At 44.3% G+C, this 27211-nt stretch overlaps 1 protein-coding gene across 1 annotated transcript in view; it reads right to left on the bottom strand.

The window, feature by feature from the left end:
• Positions 1 to 1862: 1862 nt before the first annotated feature.
• CRHBP (corticotropin releasing hormone binding protein) overlaps positions 1863 to 27211 on the bottom strand; it is a 31401-nt gene continuing 6052 nt past the window's right edge. Inside the window, exons 4-7 of the mRNA XM_056552435.1 lie at positions 9778 to 9988; positions 5097 to 5245; positions 4735 to 4855; positions 1863 to 2410 (exon numbers count right to left, since the gene is read on the bottom strand). Of these exons, the coding sequence (XP_056408410.1) occupies positions 2256 to 2410; positions 4735 to 4855; positions 5097 to 5245; positions 9778 to 9988 (636 nt within the window). The 3' untranslated portion in view covers positions 1863 to 2255. The remainder of the gene's footprint in view (positions 2411 to 4734; positions 4856 to 5096; positions 5246 to 9777; positions 9989 to 27211) is intronic.

Here is a 27211-nt window from a genome sequence, read left to right on the forward strand (position 1 = left end):
CCGGTCCCCGCCGCTAGCCGGTTGGGGACCGGACCGAGATGCCTGCTGGAATCATTCAGCAGGCATCCCGGAACATCGCCGAGGGGGGTCCTGAGACCCCCACATGTTAGCGATCGCAGAAAATCGCATGTCAATTCAGATATGTGATTTTCTGCTAATCCGGGCTGATCGGGTCTCTGGTGACCCAATCACCCGGAAAATAGGGAGGATCGGAGCTGTCAGTGACAGCCCCGATCATCCTGAGGGATAGATGCGAAGTCGCAGTGCTGCGATCTCCTCCTATACCCTGCCATTGGTCAGAACTGATTCTGACCAATGGCAGTGCAGGACAGTGGGTTGCCATGGCAACCTCCCATTCTGCCCACCCCTGGGTGTCTGGCAGAATGGGGGGAGAAGATGGAGGCTATCTGGGAATGCTGGGAGTTGTAGTTTTGCAACATCTGGAGGGTCACATTTTGGAGACCACTGTTACAGTGGTGCCCAAATGGTAGCCCTCCAGATGTTGCCAAATTACAACTCTCAGCATGCCTAGACTGCCCAGGCCTGATCGGAGTTGTAGTTCTGTAACATCTGTCCCTTCAGATTTTGCAATTTTCATGACATTTTTGAAAATTGCTGCTCTACTTTGAAGCCCCCTAATTTTTTCAGAAGGTAAAAATAAGTCCATTTTATGATGCCAACATAAAGTGGACATATTGTATTTGTGAATAAAAATTAAATTTATATGTAATATCCATTTTCCTTACAAGCAGAGAGCTTCAAAGTTAGAAAAATGCTAAATTTTCATGAAATTTGGGGATTTTTTTTACCAAAAAAGGATGCAAGTAATGACAAAGATTTACCACCAAAATAAAGTAGAATGTGTCACGAAAAAACTATCTCAGAATCAGAATATTCTGTAAAAGCGTTTTAGAGTTATTAATGCATAAAGTGATGGTGGTCAGAATTGCGAAAAAGGGCTCAGTCCTTAAGGTGAAAAAAGGCTGTGTCCTTAAGGGGTTAACATAACCCATGGGAAAAGGTGGCACTATTTCCATACAAAAAGTAGGCAATTATTTTGTCTTGTCCAACTCTCTTGCAGCACCCTTTAAGTTTAATTCATTTTTTTTATGTGGTAAAGTGTAACCAACAGATGTCTGGATAACAATATATTGTATATATATATATATATATATATATATATATATATATATATGTATTTAGTAAGACATTGCAGAATAGATCTCATGTATAAAAGTTAGTACTACCAAAGATTCGAGAATTTGGATAGAATGTTATTTTTGTTTTGTTTTCTAGCTACAATGGTTTGTCTGACAAAAATTTTTTTTTTTTTTTTTTTAAATAAATGTACCTAGGCTGTCCTAAAGAAAAGAAAAAAGTCAGTACTCACCTCCGTCCCCCACAGCCTCTGTAATCACTGCCGTGTGCTGTTATACTGGAGTCTGCAAAGGGGGGGGGGGCAAGGGAGGGATTGTGGGAAGCGGGAAATAAAAAACAAAAAACTCACCCCTCTTGTCGCTCGCAGTCCTGTGAAAGTTCCTCAATGATGTCCTTATGCACTCACCATGAAAGTGCATGTAACCACTTAAACCAAGTATTGGCCGTAGTGTCGGCGCTGTAAAACCCAGAATGCCCCTTTTAAAGAGATCTATGTCCCAAGAGATGGGTGCCAGTGGAATACATACCTGTCTTGACCAGATGTAACAGAATTCCTAGCAGTATGAGTAACAGCCCCATCTTCCACAGCTGCCTGCCCTAATCTTTATATACAGCAACTGTTCTGACTTTTCACAGCAGTGGAAAAATATAAGCTGAACTTTAGTTGCAATGGGCAACAAGGCCATTTTTATTATGAGGCAGATTTCATAAAGCACATTGTAGATATATATTGTACACCATCTACTGTGTTCAGGCATTTTATTTTCTTGCCCTAACATTAGAGAGAGAGAGAGAAAAAAAACTGTTGTAGTCCTCCCAGTTTATTTGACCTCATGAAATGATTTTGTCATGGCCCTTGGGAGGGTTTTATGACAGGAGATAAACACAACAATTATTCAATGGTTTTCTAATATTACCATCTTGATTCATATAGAAGTGGGGATATGTATATAAAAATAAGCTATACATTTATACACATTATATTTTGAACCCTGGTTTGGAAACAGCAGAAAGTGAAACAATATTTTAAATGAATAGTTCATGAATAATTAATTTATTGTAAAATAACATTTTTACTTAAAAAATAAGCCCCCAGATCAATGGAGTGGTGAGCAGACTTCTTCCACACTGTTGCCTTGCTGTCTTTCCAGTTGCCTGTCGAGTTGACTATACTCGAATGTTACCCTATTAATAAATTTACCACTTGACACCATCCGCACAACACTGTTGTCACAGCCGATCTTCATTTGAGCTGCAGAGATAACAAACACTAGTCAGCAATGCTTCCAGCTGTAGCTCAGATCCGTTGGTGATGAGTAAGGGCCCTATTATTTGGGGCAATTATCAGCCAAACAGACCAATATTTTCCTGTGTTTTAGGCCCAGTGATCAGCCGTCGAATAGCAAATGCTTGTTCACTGGTTGATCTCATTGTTTATGCAAGTAAAACATTTTCAGGTCTCTCTAGAAATATGCGACTAAGTCAGGGCTCTGGCTTGGCCACTTAAGGACATTCACATAGTTGTCCCTAAACCACTGTTATGTTGTCTTGGCTGTGTGCTTAGGGTCATTGTCTTGTTGAAAGCTGAACCTTCAGCCCAGTCTGATGTCAAAAGCACTCTGAATCAGGTTTTCAATAGAAATATCTCTGTATTTTGGTCTATTTGGCTTTCCCTCAACCCTGAACAGTTTTCTTGTCCCAACCACTGTAAAACACCCCATAGCATTATGCTGCCAACACCATGCCTTACTTTAGGGATGATATTGGGTAGCTTATAAGCAGCTCCTGGTTTCCTACAGATATGATGCTCACAATTGAGATAAAAAGTTCAATTTCGATTTCATCAGACCAGAGAATCTTACTTCTGGTGATTTCTTGGTGATTTCTGGCAAACTACAGGCAGGCTTTCACTTGTCTGATACTGAGGAGAGGCTTCATTCTGGCCACTCTTCCATAAAGCCCAGATTATAGAGTGCTGCATTGATTTTTGGCCTTCTGAAAGTTTCTCCCATTTGAACACAGAAACTTTGGGGCTCAGCCAAAGTGACCATTGAGTTCTTGGTTAAGACCCTTCTCCTTACCAAGACCCTTCTCCCCCTATTTGGAGGGGCGGCCAGCTCTAGGAAGAGTCCTGGTTGTTCCAAACTTCTTTCATTTAAGAGTTATGGAGGCCACTGTGCTCTTGGGTACTTTCAGTGCAGCAGAGTTTTCTTTTGTACCTTTTTTCAAATGTGTACCTCCACACAATCCCTTCTCTAAGCTTTACAGGCAGTTATTCCCACCTCATGGCTTGGTTTTTGCTCTCATAAGGATTTTCAGCTGTGAGACCTTATATAGATAGGGCTGTGTCTTTCTAAATCCTGTCCAATCTTCTGAATTTACCACAAGTGACTCCAATCAAGGTGTAGAAACATCTCAGAGATGATGAAGAGAAATGGGAGGAGCCAGAACTAGAACTATGTGTCATAGCAAAAAGTCAATTTTTTTTTTTATATAATCTAAAATTCTGTTTTCACTTTATGGGGTATTATGGGGTATTGAGTGTAGATTGAATGGGGAAAACTATATATTTTTTTTTATTTCAGCACAAGGCCTCAGCATAACAAAATGTGAAAAATGTTAAAGGCTTTACGCATGCATTGTAAGCTCCTCTTTCTTTCCTTATGGCTCCCAAAAGGAGGACAACTAACATCGATATCCAGTGATTAGTGCCACTCTTTGCTTTTACTAATCCTCCCCTTACTTTTTGTTATACAGCTACAGTAATGAGAGAGAGAGAGAGAGAGAGAAAAATAGGGAGAGAGGGATAGGGAGAGGGAGAGAGAGAGAGGGAGAGAGAAAGAGAGAGAGAAAAAAAATCCTGTGCACTATACCTTTAGGCTAGGTTCAGACTACGGAATTTCCGCCTGCTATTTTGCTTTGAAATTGCAGGAGGAAATTCCGCTTTCTAAAATGCATAGTGTAGTGAATGATTTTCCGTTCACAAATTCACACTTCGGAATTTGTGAAGCGAAATTTGTGAACGGACAATCCGCTTGGAAATTTCCGCCTGAAGAAAGGCGGTGCTCTTTCTTCAGGCGGAAATCCGCGCGGAACACATTGCAGTCTATTGAAGACTGCAGTGGCCGCGCGGTCCTAGCGCTGACTGATTCAGCCAGCGCTGGCCGCACACGGAATCTCCGGGCGGAAATTTTCTGCCCAGAGATTCCGTAGTCTGAACCTAGCCTTGTAGGTGTTATCCTAGTTAATGGGTCATCAATGTTAGATTGGGTCAAACTCCATTACCAATCAGCTGTTTAAAGGTGCTGCGCCCCTCTTCACACAGCTGATTTGTCACAAGTCAGACCCCTACCAAGTCTAATGTTGGTGCCAAATATGGAGGATAGCATAACCCCTTTAACATCTTCTTTATAGCATAAAAAAGATATGTGTCAAATGTAGCTTTAATTATGCTAATAAATATCTGACTTATTAAGACATTCAGTTAGCACAACATCAAGAAAAGCCCCAAAACATAAAATACTTTTTATTTAATAACTATAGCATTTAAGAAACATAGCACAAACCATCTCTTACCAGAGCCATGAAATGAGTGACAGAGATCAGCCAAAGGGAACATGTTGGATGTATCTAACCCGGTACCTCCTAAGAGCTCCACAAAGTCTCCAGCTCCGCCACATCCTTTTGGTGGTGGTTTCTGTATATACAGGAACATATATTCTATTTGCTTTTCCCACAATATATTAATACAAAGAGAATAATGAAATCATTAGGATCAGAAGGATATACAGTAAGATAGGACAGAGTAGGATGAATATGCCTCTCACTAGATATTCCTTTAGGGCTGCGGTTATTTGGTATTTTTGTCCAGCTTTAGAGGTCTCTAAAAAGTGAATGACATAAAACAGGTTACACAGACCTAACAATACTAGTCATACCTTTAGCTGTAGCTCATTGAAGTGGCCCAGCGTTAGGTCCGATATTTTGATCACAATAGGGTATATTATAGAAAAACTGCAGTTCCTATGTTGATGGGGAATGATCATAGTAAACTTCCCACTAGGTGACTGTGAAATCACATTGCAGGCTATAGGATAAAACACAATAAAATAAAAATTATGTTATTTAGAAAAATGTCTTGAATTAGAAGAATGTATTATTAAATCAGGACTTTATGCATAACCCACCACCCCATCAGAACACTACTATATACACATTTGCTGTGAACTGACAAGGATGTATACATATATATATATATATATATATATATATATATATATAGAAGAACAGATTTGCTGCAGCACACAGAGTAGTGTCAAGTGGTTTATTTCATTCCAATTGCTACGTTTCAACCGCACATGCGGCCTTTTTCAAGCACAAGTGAACGGTGACCATCGAGCAAGTTATATATGGTGTTCAATAAAGCATCAATTACATAATTAAGTGTTATAAATATATAAAAAACTTACAATAAAAGTGTACAGGAGATACAATACACATAGTATCATGATTAAGTGGGTATATAATGTATGTACCCATAAAGTGCATAACAATACATATAAAATATACATATAAAGTGCATAATAAGTTAAATAGTGCACCAGGTGAAAGATAATTAATCAAACAAATGCAGGAAGGAGAGAAGGCGGAATCTCGAGGCACTCACCCAATCAAAAAGAAGGATGTATAGATATCCTATATACATCGTCACACCCGCATGAGAAGCGGCGTGGTATAATGTATGTACAGCGGCATTGCGGCGCAGCAGCAGCGCACGCTTGTTGCTGTACTTCCGGGAATAGGGCGGCAGCCAATGGGATAACGCCACGTAGGGCCACAGGATCAAAAGAAGGATGACGCCCCATGAAGTCACGTGACTAGAAAAATGTTCACGTGACATACACGGACTCGCCTGCGCACGGCAAAGAAAATAGAGCCTAAATCTAGTAAGTAAACAGACGCCATCTTGTAAATGGGCAAAAGTAAGGGCAAAATAGAATTACTAAAAAATAGAAAATAAAAAATAAAGAATAAAAAGTAAAGTGTGGAGGGATGGTATAAGTTATATGTAAAGTAAAAGGGGTCAGCGCTTTAAATGCAGACATAGTAAAGCAACAATCATTCCTGCACAAAAGCCCAAAATATCCCGTGGGACTAACACTCCCAGCACGCCTCGTCATCTACTTACATGGCGACAAATGTGTCACCCGTCGGACCCCCCCAGGTCAACTTAATGTACCACAGGACAGTCCAACAGGTGGGAGAGAGTACCACACCTGGGACAATAGCAATCTTGAGGGCTGTGCAAAAGCAGAATCAGTCACACACACAATAGTTGCTTTACTATGTCTGCATTTAAAGCGCTGACCCCTTTTACTTTACATATAACTTATACCATCCCTCCACACTTTACTTTTTATTCTTTATTTTTTATTTTCTATTTTTTAGTAATTCTATTTTGCCCTTACTTTTACCCATTTACAAGATGGCGTCTGTTTACTTACTAGATTTAGGCTCTATTTTCTTTGCCGTGCGCAGGCGCGTCTGTGTATGTCACGTGAACATTTTTCTAGTCACGTGACTTCATGGGGCGTCATCCTTCTTTTGATCATGTGGCCCTACGTGGCGTTATCCCATTGGCTGCCGCCCTATTCCCGGAAGTACAGCAACAAGCGTGCGCTGCTGCTGCGCCGCAATGCCGCTGTACATACATTATACCACGCCGCTTCTCATGCGGGTGTGACGATGTATATAGGATATCTATACATCCTTCTTTTTGATTGGGTGAGTGCCTCGAGATTCCGCCTTCTCTCCTTCCTGCATTTGTTTGATTAATTATCTTTCACCTGGTGCACTATTTAACTTATTATGCACTTTATATGTATATTTTATATGTATTGTTATGCACTTTATGGGTACATACATTATATACCCACTTAATCATGATACTATGTGTATTGTATCTCCTGTACACTTTTATTGTAAGTTTTTTATATATTTATAACACTTAATTATGTAATTGATGCTTTATTGAACACCATATATAACTTGCTCGATGGTCACTGTTCACTTGTGCTTGAAAAAGGCCGCATGTGCGGTTGAAACGTAGCAATTGGAATGAAATAAACCACTTGACACTACTCTGTGTGCTGCAGCAAATCTGTTCTTCTAGCGATACGGACCCGGGACCTGGGACCAGCCACTGCGTGCACCTATGTTCACACTTCTTTGAGGTGCAGCCCACCCTGCTTTTTCTATATATATATATATATATATATATATATATATGCAGCAGTGGAGTCATTAGTTGAGTGCTTCCTTATTCATTTTCTAAAATTACATATCTCTAAAAATAAATCTATTTAAACAATCACTAAAAAGCTCCCTATCATTCCAAATAAGGGAGAGAAAGAGCGGAATTCCCAGGAATACCACAAAAAAAAAAGAGAGAAAGAAATATATAAAGACATGAGTAAATGTCCCATGAGTAAATAGTAGTGTATCTACTGCTGTATGTCAATAGTACTGCAGTGTAATATGCTCCCTTCATTCATCTTTGTAGCAGCAGTAGTTCAGTGCTTAGTGTAACCTTTTCTTGCTGTAGTACCACTGCTGTTTCTTTATTTCTGCTCACATAGTACCTTGCAAACCCAGGACATTAATAACCACTTTTTTCCTCAGCTCAAATCCACTACATTTTCTGTGGAAACCTTAGTAAATATGGTGGGTTTTTGTGAAAATGTCGGGGACACACCCACTTTTTTGAAGACCACACCCACTTTCCCTGGCCACCACACCCCTTTTTTCAGGTTTTCTCAGTAAAATGGAAAGTTAGTCGGGTTTTTTTTCCAATTCTGGCGCAAATTCTGGCGAACATTCTGGCGCAGACAGAACTTCTGGCGCACAACCCAACAAAACATGTCGGGTTTACAATAGTACATCAGGGCCTTGTATACTGTCACTGTGTAAAAAATATGGCTGTATTTTATTTATGGACACATTTCCAGCTGTAGTTTCGGAAGATTACAGCACAAAACTGCTTAAACATGGCCGTAAATAAAATACATCTGTATTCTTTATGCAGTAAAGTACATCATCACTACCTTAAACTTTTGAAATGCCATAACAATATGTCAGACTCTTAAGCTCATAGATAATTACCTAGACTGAATATAATTGTGTTGACTTTTTAATTAATGATTTTCATTCACTGAAAGCAAAGCAAAAAACATTATTAAAACGATGAAAGATTTTTAAAAATTATATTAGGGCGTTGTTAGAAGTTACACTGCGGCCAGACATGCTGGCCATGAACACACCCCTGTTCTGTCTCCCAGTGCCGGCGGCGGCGCTGTCCACATGTTGGGATGCAGTTGCAGGCATCAGCCGGCCCGTAGCTTACCTCTCCATGCTCCTGCTCCCTCTGTCTGCTGGTGAGTGCATGGCCGCTTACTAGGGTGCGCGCACGTCGGCTCTCAGAAATTTAAAGGGCCAGTACACCCTTAATTGTTTTTTGCTTATTGGTGACTTTTTAAGTGTCAACACTTCCCCTATTGCCTTGCCGGATCTTTGTGCTCCTTATCCTGAGAAAAAGCATTCCTAGTGTTTAGTTTTGCCATGTACCTGACCTCTTGCTCTGTGATCTGACCTTGCTCCTGTGCCGCCTGCCCTCTGACCTCCTTGTTGCATTCAAGACAACGCACCTGTGCCGCCTGCCCTTACCTCTGCCTGTCTTGCCTACGAGTTGTCTCATCCTTCCTGCGCCATGTTACACCTTGGCAGCCTGTGTGGATGAATCATATCAGGGGTAGCAACCTGGGTGCCGCCTATTGCAGCAAGTCCATCCCGCTTTGCGGCGGGCTCTGGTGAATACCAGCAGCACCTTAGACTCTGCTCCCTGGTATGGCCCATGCCATCATCCACACAGGTCCAGCGTATCCACCTCTACACCACCAGCCATTACAGACGTTTCATAGCTTTTTATTCCATCTTACACAACATGTAATAGAATTGAATTTTCAATTAGTCCTTATCATTATTGGGTTAATGGGAATGGCAAGAAATGTACTGTGTATAGTGTGTATAGTGGGAACTGTGTATAGTTTAGGAGTGTAACTGTGTAATTTAGGAGATGTGCTTGATAGCTGTATCCTCTGGTACTCTTTTTGTACATTTTGCACAGCTCTGTTCTGCTACATCATGTCAAACTCTGTTCTCTGACATCTGCACTAACACTATATTTTGTGTAACATATACTATCTTGCTTTTATATAACAATGCATTGACTTGCAGTAGTTATTTGATTCTCTATTTCATTGATTCTCAATTTTTGTTTGCCTTACTTTGCATTAATCTGCCAGTTGGGAAAGACAGCCAACAATAATAATTTAGCCTGCATTGTATAACTCATCAAGTCTTCCAACGCCACACGATATTCATAAGTCGTACAATATATATTTTATGTAGTGATCAACGTACCTGAAAAAAATCAATAGCAATTTCTAGCTGGACATTTATCAGATTGTTCTAGGATTAATTTCATTATTTCACGCCCTTGGAGAGATGTATGATTTCCTTAGCTCAGGAAAATGATTGCTGTTAGAAAAAGAATTGACTTACGGAACAGATTAGGGGTCTTGCGGATTGTGAGTGTGAAGCCGTGGCCTGGTTTGTGGACTCTGAAGAATATCATTGCTACATTTTGAGATGACTGTGTGATACTCTGCATGTTACCGTCTTCACAAATGTCAGTGTACCGTTCACTGGTGGAGAGGGGGTGATCGAAAGAGCTTGGAAACTTCTCTCCTTTAATTATCCAGCCATCGAAAACCTAAGATTTCAGATCATAAAAAAAAAACAATGTCAGTCAATGTCATCACAAGAAAAATCTTATACTGAATGAATAGTAATATGGATTGATCAAAAGGATCAGCATTAGAGTTTATGTACCTGCAGAATGTTGTTAAACCAGGGGTGTATCTAAGGGGTACGGCTTATGTTCCAGGTGTGGTGTAAGGGGAAGGACAACAAACTACTTTGCCTTGAACAATGCGTTTTTAAACAAGGGCAGGACAGCATACTGAATTTTTGTCCCAAATGAAGGAAAGTTTACCTACAGCTCAGGTTTTAAACCCCAGGCAATAGGAACAGGATCGGACACTTTCTTGAGATGAGGACCAATAAGTGGTAAGCAGTGGGGAGCAGGCACTGTCAGACTAGGAGTAGTATGGTATCAGGCAGGAAAGTATAGCTTTAAAAAAAAAAAAATTAATAGTAGCCTGGCCATATTTAAATAAAGGAGTAAATTGCTGGACAACTTAAATATAGAGTGTGCCCCAAAGAAATGTATCCAGGAAGACAGGACAGTGTTTCCAGTTTCAACAGGTTCCTTATTCCCATCTTCTGCCACTGGTACACCATGCCCTTTCGGTTTACCTCCAAACCAAAGCAGGTAGATATAAAAGCTTCACTTAACTACCTATAGCAGCTGTATCATGGTGCATATCAGCTTCCTGGTATATGGAGCTTCTGCTGCCTAAGGATCTATCTACAAGGTGGGCCATTTATATGGATACACCTTAATAAAATGGGAATGGTTGGTGATATTAACTTCCTGTTTGTGGCACATTAGTATATGTGAGGGGGGAAACTTTTCAAGATGGGTGGTGACCATGGTGGCCATTTTGAAGTCGGCCATTTTGAATCCAACTTTTGTTATTTCAATAGGAAGAGGGTCATGTGACACATCAAACGTATTGGGAATTTCACAAGAAAAACAATGATGTGCTTGGTTTTAATGTAACTTTATTATTTCATGAGTTATTTACAAGTTTCTCCTTGCTTATTCTTTCATGAGTTATTTACAAGTTTCTCCTTGTCGTAGAGGTTAACACTTGAGGAGCAGATAGAAGTTGTTTTGATGTCTTGTGAAAGCAGTAACCGGGTCATTGCAGCAGATTTCAATGCAAAACACACTATGAGACCACCCATCTCCCATGCTACAGTTAGCAATCTGCTTGCTAAGTTTCGTAAAACTGGTTCAGTGTTGAATTTGCCAAAATGTGGACGCATGAAATGTGTCACTAATGAAGAAACATCAGTGGCTGTCCTAGCAAGAGCCCACAACGGAGCACTCACCGCATGTCACTGGAGAGTTGCATTAGTCGAACATCCCTTCGGCGGATATTAGCTACTCACAAATGGCACCCTTACAAACTCCAGCTACTGCAGCATCTTAATGAGGATGACACAGATTGGCGCACTGAGTTTGCAGAATGGACAAAACAGGACAAAAAAATTGAAACAGGACCCTCAGTTTACGCATAAGATTTTGTTCAGTGATGTGAATGGTGAAATTAACAAACAAAACCACCGCGATTGGTCTGACACTAACCCACATTGGATAGATCCCTCCAAGACTGTTGGAAAACAAAAATGTATGGTATGGTGTGGTATATGGGATACAAAGATAGTGGGGCCATTCGTCATCAATGGATATGTGAAATTGCTACATGATGATGTGTTTCCCTCTTTATGCACTGAAGCTGGCACATTCCCTGAGTTTTCCAGCAAGATGGTGCACCACCACATTATGGGTGTCAGGTCCGAGCATTCCTAGATGAACAGTTTCCTGGAAAGTGGATTGGTCGTCGTGGGCCAGTTAAACTGCCCCCAAGGTCTCCCGATCTGACCCCCTTAGACTTTTATCTTTGGGGTCATCTGAAGGCAATTGTCTATGCTGTGAAGATACAAGATGTGCAGCACCTGAAACTACGGCTACTGGAAGCCTGTGCTAGCATTTCTCCTGCGGTATTGCTATCAGTGTGTGAAGAGTGGAAGAAGAGGGTTGCATTGACAATCCAACACAATGGGCAGCACATTGAACACATTTTATAAGTGGTCAGAAACTTGTAAATACCTCATGAAAGAATAAAGTTATGTTAAAACCAAGCACATCATTGTTGTGCTTGTGAAATTCCTAATAAGTTTGATTTGTCACATGACCCTCTTCCTATTGAAAAAACAAAAGTTGGATTCAAAATGGCCAACCTCAAAATGGCCGCCATGGTCACCACCCATCTTGAAAGTTTCCCCCCTCACATATACTAATGTGCCACAAACAGGAAGTTAATATCACCAACCATTCCCATTTTATTAAGGTGTATGTTACAAAAGAACTACAAGTAGACAAACTACCCTACTCTACCCCTTTAAGGCAATATTGCACTGTAAGACTATCGACTACACAGGCCAATATGATCCTGAGTAAATGCTCATTTGTCAGCCAATGATAATTTTTTACAGGTTAGAAAAAACATCAAATTATGGAAGCAAAGGACTGCACAAACCATCCAGCAAATGTTCCTACACCCTTGCCTGCGTGATTGCATTAACAGCGCGTGTCAGCTCATGTAATAGGGTCCTAAAGCAGCCAGACCTTTTTATATGATGCAATCCACTCCAACCCAGCTGGATAAGAATGCCTAAATTAAGGACATATCACTAACATGTAACAGCCATACTGGAGCCACCACATGGTACAAAAGTCAAAGACTGTCATCAGACACGACTAATATAACCAATAACATACAGATATAAAACAAACAAACAACAACAACAAAAAAAGCTCACAACATATATACAGAAACAACAAATCAATTTGTAACCACACAATGGCTGAGCCGCCATTAAAGGGGTACTCCGCCCCTGGAATCTTATCCCCTATCCAAAGGATAGGGGATAAGATGTTAGAACGCCGCGGTCCCGCTGCTGGGGACCCCGGGGATCGCCGCTGCGGCACCCCGCCATCATTACAGCACAGAGCGAGTTCTCTCTGTGCGTAATGACGGGCGATACAGGGGCCAGAGCAGCGTGACGTCATGGCTCCGCCCCTCATGACATCACGGCCCGCCCCCTTAATGCAAGTCTATGGCAGGGGGCGTGACGACCGCCACGCCCCCTCCCATAGACTTGTATTGACGGGGCGGGCCGTGACATCACGAGGGGCGGAGCAATGATGTAACGATGCTCCGGCCCCTGTATTGCCCGTCATTACGTGCAGAGCGATCTCACTCTGTTCAGTAATGATAGTGGGGTGCTGCAGCAGCGATCCCCGGGGTCCCCAGCAGCGGGACCCCGGCGATCTGACATCTTATCCCCTATCCTTTGGATAGGGGATAAGATGTCTAGGGGCGGAGTACCCCTTTAAGAAAGTACAGGTGGCACTGCAAGCCAACCAATTCAAATGAGTTTTATACCTGTGTGTTATTGCTAAGTTTTAATTATTCATGAAGAATTCAGCTGTGTTTCCTAACAAGGGTGCCTCCAGCTGTTGTAAAACTAAAACTCCCAGCATGCCCAGATAGTGTTCTGCTGTCCACGCATGCTGGGATTTGTATTTTTGCAAAAGCTGGACGCACCCACCCTATTATTAATGTGGCCTCAATTACAAATGTTAGGTGTATTCCTGTTAAGAATGATCCTAGAATGTAATGGATGATCAAACTTTTCTAAGCAGTGACATAACTGCGTAGTAATGAGAGAATAATGTTAAAAGCAAAGCATGCTTAATGGTTAACAAGAACACACTTTGTGTTAGTGTTAGGCTAAGTTCAGACTACGGAATCTCCGGGCAGAAAATTTCTGCCCAGAGATTCCGAGTGCGGCCAGCGCCGGCTGAATCAGTCGGCGCTAGGACCGTGCGGACACTGCAGTCTCCAATAGACTGCTATGTGTTCTGCGCGGATTTCTGCCTGAAGAAAGAGCACCGCCTTTCTTCAGGTGGAAATTTCTAAGTGTGAATTTGTGAACGGAAACCCATTCACTACACTAAACATTTTAGCAAGCGGAATTTCGGACGGAAATTTTACGACTGAATTTCTGTCGGAAATTCCGTAGTCTGAACCTAGCCTTAGGTTTCTGGGAGTAAAATGAGGTAGGGGTGGTCAGGGAGATCCCTACCACAGCTTGCCCTACCTAAGTGTTTCTGAAAGGTTGGCAAATTTGCCTGAAATCTCCATGGGTCCTTAGTTCTTCTATGAAGTACCATCTGGAGGACCTTAACTTTAATTTGCTAGAGCAACTGTTCATCACACTGGTCATGGTTATCCTCACACAGACCAATTTGAAATGACACAAGTTAAAGGGGTACTCCGGTGGAAAACTTTATGTTTTTTCTTTAAATCAACTGGTGCCAGAAAGTTAAACAGATTTGTAAATGACGTCTATTAAAAAAAATCTTAATCCTTCCAGTACTTATTAGCTGCTGAATACTGCATGGGAAATTCTTTTCTTTTTGGAACACAGTGCTCTCTGCTGACATCATGACCACAGTGCTCTCTGCTGACATATCTGTCCATTTTAGGAACTGTCCAGAGCAGCATATGTTTGCTATGGGGATTTTCTCTTGCTCTGGACAGTACTTACAATGGAAAGATATGTCAGCAGAGAGCACTGTGGTCATGATGTCAGCAGAGAGCTCTGTGATCCAAAAAAGAAAATAATTTCCTCTGTAGTATTCAGAAGCTAAGAAGTATTCAGAAGCTTTTTTAATAAAAGTAATTTGCAAATCTGTTTAACTTTCTGGCACTAGTTGATGAAAAAAAAAAAAGTTAGTTTTCCACTGCAGTACCCCTTTAATCTCAATCTTCAACACACATCATACCAGTTGCAGCTTTGCAGTACACAAACAGGATATTTATTCTATAATCCCAGTTTGCCTTGCAGGGACCCCTTGGGTTTTTCTTTCTTCCCCTGGCAATCACATTCACTTGTACAGAGGCTGCATGAGAGGCCTTTAACCCCTTAAGGACCCAGCCAATTTTCACTGTAGGACACGGCCATTGCACATCTGACCACTGTCACTTTAAACATTAATAACTCTGGGATGCTTTTACCTGTCATTCTGATTCCGAGACTGTTTTTTCGTGACATATTCTACTTTATGTTAGTGGTAACATTTTGTCTATACTTGCATCATTTCTTGGTGAAAAATTCCAAAATTTGATGAAAAAAATTGAAAATGTTGCATTTTTTTTTTTACTTTGAAGCTCTCTGCTTATAAGGAAGATGAATATTACAAATAAATTATATATTGATTCACAAATACAATATGTCTACTTTATGTTTGCATCATAAAGTTGACATCTTTTTACTTTTGGAAGACATCAGAGGGCTTCAAAGTAAAGCAGCAACTTTCCAATTTTTCACAAAATTTTCAAAATCGAAATTTTTCAGGGACCAGTTCTGTTTTGAAGTGGATTTGAAGGGCCTTCATATTAGAAATACCCCACAAATGACCCAATTATAAAAACTGCACCCCTCAAAGTATTCAAAATGACATTCAAAAGGTTTGTTAACCCTTTAGGTGTTTCACAGGAATAGCAGGAATTTGAAGGAGAAAATTCAAAATCTTCATTTTTTACACTGGCATGTTCTTGTAGACCCAGTTATTGAATTTTTACAAGGGGTAAAAGGAGATAATTCTTCCTAAAATGTGTAACCCAATTTCTCTTGAGTAATGAAATACCTCATATGTGTATGTCAAGTGTTAGGCGGGCGCAGTAGAGGGCTCAGAAGGGAAGGAGCGACAGTGGGATTTTGGAGAGTGAGTTTAGGAAGCCCCTATGGTGCCAGAACAGCAAAAAAAAAAAAAAAAAAAAACACATGGCATACTATTTTGGAAACTACACCCTTCAAGGCACGTAACAAGGGATCCAGTGAGCCTTAACACCTCACAGGTGTTTGAAGACTTTTCGTTAAAGTTGGATGTGTAAATGTTTTTTTTTTCACTAAAATGCTAGTTTTCCCTCAAATTTAACATTTTTACAAGGGATAATAGGACATAATGCCCCCCAAAATTTGTAACCCCATCTCTTCTGAGTATGGAAACACCCCATGTTAGGACGTAAAACGCTTTGCTGGCAAACTATAATGCTCAGAAGAGAAGGAGTCACATTTGGCTTTTGAAAAGCAAATTTTGCTGAAATAGTTTTGGGGTGGCATGTCCCATTTAGGAAGCCACTATGGTGCAAGGACAGCAAAAAAAAAACCCACATGGCATACTATTTTGGAAATTACACCCCTCAAGGTATGTAACAAGGGGTCCATTGAGCCTTAACACCCCACAGGTGTTTGACGACTTTTCTTTAGTTGGATGTGTAAAGATGGATGTGTAAATGTTTTTTGTTTTTTTTTCACTAGAATGCTGGTTTTCCCTCAAATTGAAATTTTTTACAAGGGATAATAGGACAAAATGCCCCCCCAAAATTTGTAACCCCATCTCTTCTGAGTATGGACATACCCCCTGTGTGTAAATCAAGTGCTCTGCTGGTGCACTACAATGGTCAGAAGAGAAGGAGCGCCATTGGGCTTTTGGGAAGAAAAATTGTTTGGAATGGGACCATGTGCGTTTACAAAGCCTCCCGTGGTGCCAGAACAGTGGACCCCCCCATATGTGACCCTATTTTGGAAACTACACCCCTCACAGAATTTAATAAGGGGTGCAGTGAGTATTTACACCCCACTGGCGTTTGACAGATCTTTGGAACAGTGGGCTGTACATTTTTCATTTTCTCGGACCACTGTTCCAAAAATCTGTCAGACACCTGTGGGGCGTGAATGCTCACTGTACCCCTTATTAAATTCTGCGAGGGGTTTAGTTTCCAAATGTCACATGTGGGTATTTCTTTTTTTTGCCTTTATGTCAGAACCGCTGTAAAATCAGCCACCCCTGTGCAAATCACCAATTTAGGCCTCAAATGTACATAGTGCGCTCTCACTTCTGAGCCTTGTTGTGCACCCACAGGGCATTTTACGCTCACATATGGGGTATTTCCGTATTCAGGAGAAATTGCGTTACAATTTTTTTTTCCTTTTAATGCATGTGAAAATAAAAAGTATGGGGCAACACCAGCATGTTAGTGTGCATTTTTTTTACACTAACAAGCTGGTGTAGCCCCCAACTTTTCCTTTTCATAATGGGTAAAAGGAGAAAAAGCCCCCAAAATTTGTAGTGCAATTTCTCCCGAGTTCAGAGATACCCCATATGTGGCCCTAAACTGTTTCCTTGAAATATGACAGGGTTCTGAAGTGAGAGAGCGCCATGCGCATTTGAGGACTAAATTAGGGATTGCATAGGGGTGGACATAGGGGTATTCTACACCAGTGATTCCCAAACAGGGTGCCTCCAGCTGTTGCTAAATTCCCAGCATGCCTGGACAGTCAGTGGCTGTCAGGAAATGCTGGGAGTTGTTGTTTTGCAACAGCTGGAGGCTCCGTTTTGGAAACACTGCTGTGCAATACCTTTTTTAATTTTTATTGGGGGGGGGGGGGGACAGTGTAAGGGGTGTATATGTAGTGTTTAACCCTTTATTGTGTGTTAGTGTAGTGTTTTTAGGGTACATTCGCACTGGCGGGTTACGGTGACTTTACCGCTAGGAGTTTGCACTCCGGCGAAAAATTTGCTGCAGCCCAAACTTGAAGCAAGAAACTTACTGTAAACCTGCCCATGTGAATGTACCCTGTACGTTCACATGGGGGGGGGGGGGGGGCAAACCTCCAGCTGTTTCAAAACTACAACTCCCAGCATGTACTGACAGACCGTGCATGCTGGGAGTTGTAGTTTTGCAACAGCTGGAGTCACGCTGGTTGGAAAACACAGTATTTTCCAACCAGTGTGCCTCCAGCTGTTGCAAAACTACAACTCCCAGCATGTACTGATCACCGAAGGGAATGCTGTGAGATGTAGTTATGCAACAGCTGGAGGTACGCAACTACAACTCCCAGCATGCCGATACAGCTGTTTGGGCATGCTGGGATTTGCAGTTTTGCAACATCTGGAGGGCTACAGTTTTAGAGAACACTGCAAAGTGATCTCCAAACTGTGACCCTCCAGATGTTGCAAAACTAAAAATCCCTGCATGCCTGGACAGCAAACAGCTGTTTGGGCATGCTAGGAGTTGTAGTTTTGCAAGATCTGGAGGGATACAGTTTAGAGACCACTAGATAGTGGTCTCAAACTGTAGCCCTCCAGCTGTTGCAAAACTACATATTCCAGCATGGCCAAACAGCTGTCTGGGCATGCTGGGAGTTGTAGTTTTGCAACATCTGGAGGGCTACAGTTAGATACCACTATCTAGTGGTCTCAGACTGTACCCTCCAGATGTCGCTAGGCAACTCACCGGCTTTCATAGGATCCAGCTGCACGACGTCGCTGCCCGCCGATCTCCGTCGCCGCCCGCCGATCTCCGTCGCCGCCCGCCGATCTCCGTCGCCTCCCGCCGATCTCCGTCGCCCGCAGCCTCCGGATCGGTAAGCAAATCTTCGGCGCCCGGTCCTGTGTCGTTTCCCCGTCCTGCCCCGCCTATTGTGGGTGGGCAGAAAGGGGAAAACAAAAGTTAACCCCCCCGCCCCAGATCTGCTATTGGTGGTCGCGTCTAGACCACCAATAGCAGGGATAGGAGGGGTGGCACCCCTGCCACCTCACTCCTATCGCTTCAGGGGGATTGTAGGTGTCATGGACACCCGCGATCCCCCTTCTATTCCGGGTCACCGGGTCACCATAGACCCATAATGACCCGGAATCGCGCAAATCGTGTGATTTCACTTGCGTTTTGCCGCGATCGCCGACATGGGGGGGTCTAATGACCCCCCTGGGCATTTGCACGGGATGCCTGCTGAATGATTTCAGTAGGCATCCCGGTCCGATCCCCACCCGGTGCACGGCGGGGGCCGGAATTCTCCATGACGTACGCGTATGTCATGGGTCCTTAAGTACCAGGATGTCATGACGCACGCATATGTCAAGGGTCCTTAAGGGGTTAAAGGGGTACTCCACTGCAAAACTTTTTTTTTTTTAAATCAACTAGAAGCACCTGACTAGAAGCACTGATAGGTAAGGAGTGAGATTGAGAGAGAAAGTGCAATTTTGGTGTAGTACACAGCGACTGTGTGCTGCAACACTGGTGTGTACTGCTGGTGTTGTGCACAAATACTTTTTTAAGCATACTGTAGTGCATACCACATACCTACATGGTGTACTATTTTGTTACTGTTAAAGTCTCAAGGGCCTAGAAGCTGTGAAAGGCCAGGCAAAAGTACTCAATGGCTGGTGTTGTACACTAATACTTTTTTAAGTGTACTGTAGCACATTTTTCTCCCCTCATGAGTGCATACCACATACGTACATCTAAGTGGTGTACTATTTTGTTACTGTTAAAGTCTCAAGGGCCTAGATACTGTGAAAGGCCACGTAAAAGTACTCACCGGCTGATGTTGTATACAAATACTTTTTTAAGCATACTGTACCGTATTGTACTCCTCTCATATACGCACTAAGCATGTCAGGCTGAAAAGTGCCAGAATGTGCACAGAGGAGTGGCAGAGGCCTAAATTCATCAGGCAGAGGTCGCAGCAGACTCGGGGCAAGTGGCAGCAGGAGTCGCAGCGAGAGGCCTGAGCTCCCGGTATCAGCTAGTGGTTGTGTCTCGACCAGCAACCCATCTGATGTCATCGATTGTTTAACAAGCTCATCCACTTCTTCAAAAGTGACATCTGACACCCCCAGTCAACAGTCGATGGGTTCCTCAGACACAACCTTCCATTGGCATGGCACGCGAGCAGTCCCTGTCCTCCAATTGCCTCTGTCCTATAGTGTTCCCTCCCCAACACAAGTATCTTATGCTGTGGGTTCAGCTCCACTATTTAGTGAGGACGGTCGAGAGGACAGTCAGCAGCTACTGCCCAGCCAAGAAGTGGAGGAGACATCTGCCGCTTTCTATGCTAGGCGGGCAAGTAGTTATGCGGAGAGTGGCATGGGAGGTGGAGTTGCAAGCTTTCAGGCTCATGAAGCAGACACTGTTGAGGAACCTAAGGAGAACATCAGTGACGTGCAGATACAATTCGATGATGATGATGAAGCCGATCGCACTTGGGAGCCGAGTACAGAAGGGCCTTCATCATCATCAGAAGAAGAGGGTTGCCGGTTGCCCGTGAGGCAGCATCGGAGCCAGCAAGGTGGTAGCATGGTGGCAGAACTGGAAAGTCTGGAGCCAAACATGCCCGGGGTAGACCACCTGCTTCGCGGAAGCCTACCTTCCCGGGAGGTAGAGAAACAGGGGTTCCTGGAGTCAGCGGCAGTAGCAGTCAATCAGTGGGGACTGTTGGAAAAATCAGCTACTCGGCGGTGTGGCAGTTTTTCATCAAGCATCCGGAGGAGGTTAACCTGGCCACATGCAAGATGTGTTGACAGAAGGTGAAGCGTGGCCAGGGTACCAATGTTGGCACCACGGCCCTGCGTCAACATATGCAGCATCACCATAAAGCAGCCTGGGAGAACTGTGGCTCTGATGTGGTGGTCCAGCCTGCTGCATCACCCAGTGGCACGCCGCTCCCTGTTTCAGCCAGCCTAGGCTCCACCACCTCAGCCGAAGGGAGCTGTGTGTCATACGCATCTTCTGTCATTCCAGATGCTCCTGCTCCTCCTACCTTCGAGGCAGTCATTCTGCCAGCAATCCATCGGTGAAGCCATGTCCAAGACACAAAAGTATGGTAGCATAAGTATGCACCCACTTATCCAACGGCGCAGAAGCTGAATGTGCTCCTGTCCAAGTTGCTGGTGCCGCAGTCCCTCCCTTTTCAAGTGGTGGACTCTGCAGCCTTCAGGGAACTAATGGCTTGTGCCGAGCCAAGGTGGAGAGTGCCAATCCGTAATTTATTTACGAAGAAGGCAGTTTCAGCCCTGCACAATTTTGGGAAAAGAAGGTGGGCCAGTCCTTGAGCCTGTTAGTGTGTACCACACAGTGTCCTTTACAGCCCACTGGGTGAATGTGGTTCCTGCATAGCCACAGCAACAGCAACTTGGACAGGTCACGCCACTTCTGCCTCCACGCTCTCAGGCTGTTGGCCTTGTGACAGTGTGCGACTCTGCCTCCTCATCCTCCACTGCACGGACAAGTCTCAGTGCCCCTCCAGCATACCACATGTGCGGGGCATGGCGGTGTAACGCTGTTCTTCACATGGTTTGCCTTGGCTAAAGGAATCACACTGGGAAGGAACTGCTAAAAGTCATACATTAAGAAATTGAATCATGGCTTACTCCACAAAAACTGAAAATGGAAACCATGGTGACCGACAACGGGAAGAACATCTTGTCTGCGCTGCAACAAGGCACGTGTTCAATCTGGTTGTCAAGCGGTTCCTGAAGTGTTCCTCCCATCTGCAAGACTTCTTAACAATGGGAAGGAAACTTTTCATGCACTTCAGCCACTCGTACACCGCAAAGCACACCCTCCTTGAGCTGCAGCATCAGAACGGCATCCCCCAACATAGTTTGATTTGCGATGTTTCCACGCATTGGAATTCCACCCTCCATATGTTGGACCGACTATACAAACAGATAAAAGCCATCACCGATTTCTTGATGATCCAAGTGGATAGGGGGACTCCCCTGTGTAACTTCATTGTCAACCAGTGGCAGCTCATACGTGACACCTGCCGTTTGGTTAGGCCTTTGAGGAAGCCACATTATTAGTCAGTTGCCAGGATTACAGGATGAATGACGTAATTCCACTGCTTCATCTACTACAACACATGTTGGAAACTATGGCTGGACAGGGCACTGGAGATGTGGCGCCTACATCTCACGGCCACATGAGCACTGTGGGGGCTGAACTGGAGGAGGAGGAGGGGGAGGCGCACAGTTTAGGTTTCGCGAGATGGGTGGTTTTTCTAGTCATCTGAAAAGAGAGGAGTAGCAGGAGCAGCTACTAGAGGAGCTAGAGGGTTATGAGTAAGGCGAGACACAGGAGCCAGACACACCGTGGCAGTATGCAGTGGAGATGGAGGCAGGGAGTCCCTAGGAATCGCTTGCACAAATGGCACAATGCATGCTCACTTGCTTGTGTAGTGACCACAGAATTGTCACCATTCGGTAGGGAGATGACTTCTGGCTCTCCACCTTATTGGACCCTCGCTACGGCACAAAATGGGGGCCTTTTTCATATCCACTGAGAGGGAGGACAAACTGATCTACTACAAAGACATCCTACATAGTCATCAGCACCATTGTCCATCCTCTCGCAGGTCTGACTCAGGGGGCCCTCTGCGCTAACCTTCCACTGCCATGGTTACTGCGGAGGGGTGGGTGGCAAAAGCAGTACCAGCTCCATCAGCAGCGTCCTGAGTCTACAGTCACTGATGAGTAGCTTTCTTCACCCGCATAGTGAAGCAACTCATCAGCAGCAGGTAGCAGGACCTGAACCAGCAGGTGATGGCATACCATGATATAACCATGCTAACACACCTTAAAGATCCGCTGGACTTCTGGGCAGCCAAACTTGATTTGTGGCCTCAACTAGCAGAGTTTGTCCTGAAAAAGCTGTCCTGCCCGGCCAGTATTGTGCCATCAGAGCGGGTGTTTAGTGTGGTGGGGGCCATAGTAACCCCAAGGCAAACTTGTCTGTCCACGAAAAATGTTTAGACGCTATGCCTGATGCATCAGAGTAAATTGAACATGGTGCCACACCAACACTTCACAAATATGGATAGTGCAAAACATATTTAAGGACATTCCTCGCCATCAGACTACAAGTAAGTATTGAAGATATACATTAGCTAAAACTTAAAGGGGTATTCCAGGAAAAAACTTTTTTTAAATATCAACTGGCTGCAGAACGTTAAACAGATTTGTAAATTACTTCTATTAAAAAATCTTAATCCTTTTAGTACTTATGAGCTTCTGAAGTTAAGTTTGTTCTTTTCTGTCTAAGTAATCTCTGATGACACGTGTCTCGGGAAACGCCCAGTTTAGAAGCAAATTCCCATAGCAAACCTCTTCTAAACTGGGCGGTTCCCGAGACACGTGTCATCAGAGATTACTTAGACAGAAAAGAACAACCTAAACTTCAGAAGCTCATAAGTACTGAAAGGATTAAGATTTTTTAATAGAAGTAATTTACAAATCTGTTTAACTTTCTGGAGCCAGTTGATATATAAAAAAAAGTTATTTCCTGGATAACCCCTTTAACTTTTCTTAGGATAAAATATATGTACTCAAATTTTCTTTTCAAACAAAAGGAAAGGTGTGCAAAAAACACCATGTGCCACCTACACCACCAAGTATTGATGTGATGCAAAGAACTCTAAAAAGTGGAAGGGAACAAGATATGTTCCATTGTAATCAGTGGGGGTAAAAACTTCGCTTGTTAGGCACTACTCTCACATTATTAATTCCCTTCTTGGCAAGTGTTACTCGCCCTAAAAAGGGAGGCTCCACACAGGAACCTCTCCCTATTTCCACCTACAAACACTGCCATTTTCCAGGGTTTTTAGGTGGAAATAGAGTTTCCTGTGTGAGGCCACCCTTTTTGGGGTGAGTAACACTTGCCAAGAAGGAAATTAATTGAGCAAGAGTACGGCCTTACAGGGGAAGTTTTTACCCCCACCTGCTACAATGTACAAAATGTTGTTCCCTTCCACGTTTTCGAGGAAAGTGTTACTCGTCTTAAAAATCCCTATTTCCACCTACAAACACTGCCATTTTCCACGGTTTTTAGGTGGAAGTAGAGAGAGTTTCCTGTGTGGGGCTGCCCTTTTTAGGGTAACACTTGTCAAAAGGGGATTAATAATGCGAGAGTAGGGCCTTACAGGGGAAGTGTTTACCCCCACTGATTACAATGGACCATACGTTGTTCCCTTCCACCTTTTAGAGGTCTTTGCATCCCATCAGTACTTGGTGGTGTAGGTGGCACATGGTGTTTTTTGCACACCTTTCCTTTGGTTTGATTTAATAAAAAAATTTGGGGCCATATATTTTATCCTAAGCATATTATTAAAAGTTAAGTTTTACGTAATGCATATCCTCAAGAATAACACTTATACAAAAAAGACCGTTCTCTTCTGTTTACCTGCCTCAGCTACTATTCTGATCCTGCCACCCATCTGATGCCAAGATTTCCTTTATTCATGCACCTTCGTCACCAGGTACTTACCTTTATTGCCACCCACCCAGTGGCGTACCAAAGGGAGGGCGGCCCGCCCCGGGTGGCACTCACAAGGGGGGTGCCAGGGGCGGACTGACCAACCGCCGCTACTGAGGTCCGGGACACTTGTCCCTGATCCCCAGCAGACAGTGGTGCCTTCTCCTGTATGCGCGATACACGCACATACAGGAGAAGGCGTCCTCTCTGTGTGAGCCACATCTGCAGCTTACACAGAGGAGACGTGACCTGCGCCCCCACGCAGCACACAGTACAGGCACCGGTGATGTCACTCACCAGGCGCCTGTACTGTGGAGGGGAGAAGACGTGGCCCCTGCTGCTGAGGAGATCGCTGTGTGGGACCTCAGGTGAGCATCCTTTTTTTTCCCCCCTCAACTCTGCATATACCTATGGGGGAGGGGGGGGGGTGATACTCTGCACATACTGTGGGGGGGTTACTCTGCATATACCTATGGGGATGAGAGGGGGGTTACTCTGCATATACCTATGGGGAAGGGGGGGGGGGTTACTCTGCATATATCTATGGGGAAGGGGGGGTTACTCTGCATATACCTATGGGGAAGAGGGGGTTACTCTGCATATACCCATGGGGAAGAGAGGGTTACTCTGCATATACCTATGGGGGGAGCGGGGGGAGGGGGGGTTACTCTGCATATACCTATGGGGGGAGGGGGGTTACTCTGCATATACCTATGGGGAAGAGGGGGGGTTACTCTGCATATACCTATGGGGAAGAGTGTCCACCCCGGGTGCCAAATGCTCTAGGTACGCCCATGCACCCACTGCACCACTCTGTTACCAGGTCACATACAGGACTCCTGAAGCTGCTGCTGCTACCTCTAGACTGTCTCATTCTGCCACCATATGTTCTCCTCATGCTGATGCCAGCTCCCAGCTGTCTCCTACTGCCTCTATATGTTCTCGTCATGCTGCGCCACCTCCACTCTGTGTCATTCAGTCACTATATGGTCTACTCATGCTGCCGCAAACTCCAGGCTGTGTCATTCAGCCACTATATGCTGCCGCCAACTCCAGGCTGTGTCATTCAGCCACCATATGTTCTCCTCATGCTGCCGGCTACTCCAGGCTGTGTCATTCAGCCACTATATGTTCTCCTCATGCTGCCGCCACCTCGACGTTGTGTCATTCAGCCACTATATGGTCTCCTCATGCTGCCGCCAACTCCAGGCTGTGTCATTCAGCCACTATATGGTCTTCTCATGCTTCCGCCACCTCCAGGCTATGTCATTCAGCCACTATATGCTGCCACCATCTCCACGCTGTGTCATTCAGCAACTATATGCTGCTGCCAACTCCAGGCTGTGTCATTAAGCCACTATGTGGTCTCCTCATGCTGCCGCCAACTCCAAGCTGTGTCATTCAGCCACTATATGCTGCCACCAACTCCATGCTGTGTCATTCAGCCACTATATGTTCTCCTCATGCTGCCGCCACCTCCAGGCAGTGTCATTTAGCCACTATATGTTCTCGTCATGCTGTCGCCACCTCCAAGCTGTGTCATTCAGCCACTATATGTTCTCCTCATGCTGCCGACACCTCCAGACTATGCCATTTAGCCACTATATGGTCTCCTCATGCTTCCGCCACCTCCACGCTGTGTCATTCAGCCACTATATGGTCTCCTCATGCTGATGCAAACTCCTGCCTGTGTCATTAAGCCACTATATGCAGCCGCCACCTCCAGGCTGTGCAATTCAGTCACTATATGCTGCTGCCAACTCCAGGCTGTGTCATTCAGCCACTATGTAGTCTTCTCATGCTGCCGACACCTCCAGACTATGTCATTTAGCCATTATATGGTCTCCTCATGCTTCCGCCACCTCCACGCTGTGTCATTTAGCCACTATATTTTCTTCTTATGCTGCCGCCACCTCCAGGCTGTGTCATTCAGCCACTATGTGGTCTCCTCATGTTTCCGCCATCTGCACGATGTGTCATTCAGCCACTATATGTTCTCCTCATGTTTCCACCACCTCCAGACTGTTTCATTCAGCCACTAAATAGTGTCCTCATGCTGCCGCACACTCTAGGCTGTGTCATTCAGCCACTATATGCTGCCGCCACCTCCATGCTGTGTCATTCAGCCACTATATGCTGCCGCCAACTCTAGGCTGTGTCATTCAGCCACTATGTGGTCTTCTCCTGCTGCCGCCAACTCCATGCTGTGTCATTCAGCCACTATATGCTGCCGCCAACTCCAGACTGTGTCATTCAGCCACTATGTGGTCTCCTCATGCTTCCGCCACCTCCAAGCTGTGTCATTCAGCTAATATATGTTCTCATGCTGCTGCCACCTCCAGGCTGTGTCATTCAGTCACTATATGGTCTCCTCATGCTTCCGCCACCTCCACGCTGTGTCATTCAGCCACTATAAGTTCTTCTAATGCTGCCGCTACCTCCAGGCTTTGTCATTCAGCCACTATATGCTGCTGCCAACTCAGGGCTGTGTAATTCAGCCACTATGTGGTCTGCTCATGCTTCACCCACCTCCATGCTGTGTCATTCAGCCACTAAATGTTCTCCTCATGCTTCCTCCACCTCCAATCTGTGTAATTCAGCCACTATATGTTCTCATGCTGCTGCCACCTCCAGGCTGTGTCATTCATTCACTATATGGTGGGTGTCTTCATGCTGCCGCAAACTCCAAGCTGTGTCATTCAGCCTATATATGCTGCCGCCACCTCCAAGCTGTGTCATTCAGCCACTATATGTTCTCCTCATGCTGCCACCACCTCCAGGCTGTGTCATTCAGCCACTATATGTTCTCCTCATGCTGACGCCACCTCCTCGCTGTGTCATTCAGCCACTATATGGTCTTCTCATGCTGAAGCAAATTCCAGGCTGTGTCATTCAGCCTCTATATGTTCTCCTCATGCTGCCGCCACCTCCACACTGTGTCATTCAGCCACGATATGGTCTCCACATGCTGCTGCCACCTCCAGGCTTTGTCATTCAGCCACTATATGTTCTCCTCATGCTGCCACCACCTCCAGGCTGTGTCATTCAGCCACTATATGTTCTCCTCCTGCTGACGC

This window comes from Hyla sarda, chromosome 1 (genome assembly GCF_029499605.1).
Source record: "Hyla sarda isolate aHylSar1 chromosome 1, aHylSar1.hap1, whole genome shotgun sequence".
In the NCBI taxonomy this organism is placed as follows: domain Eukaryota; kingdom Metazoa; phylum Chordata; class Amphibia; order Anura; family Hylidae; genus Hyla; species Hyla sarda.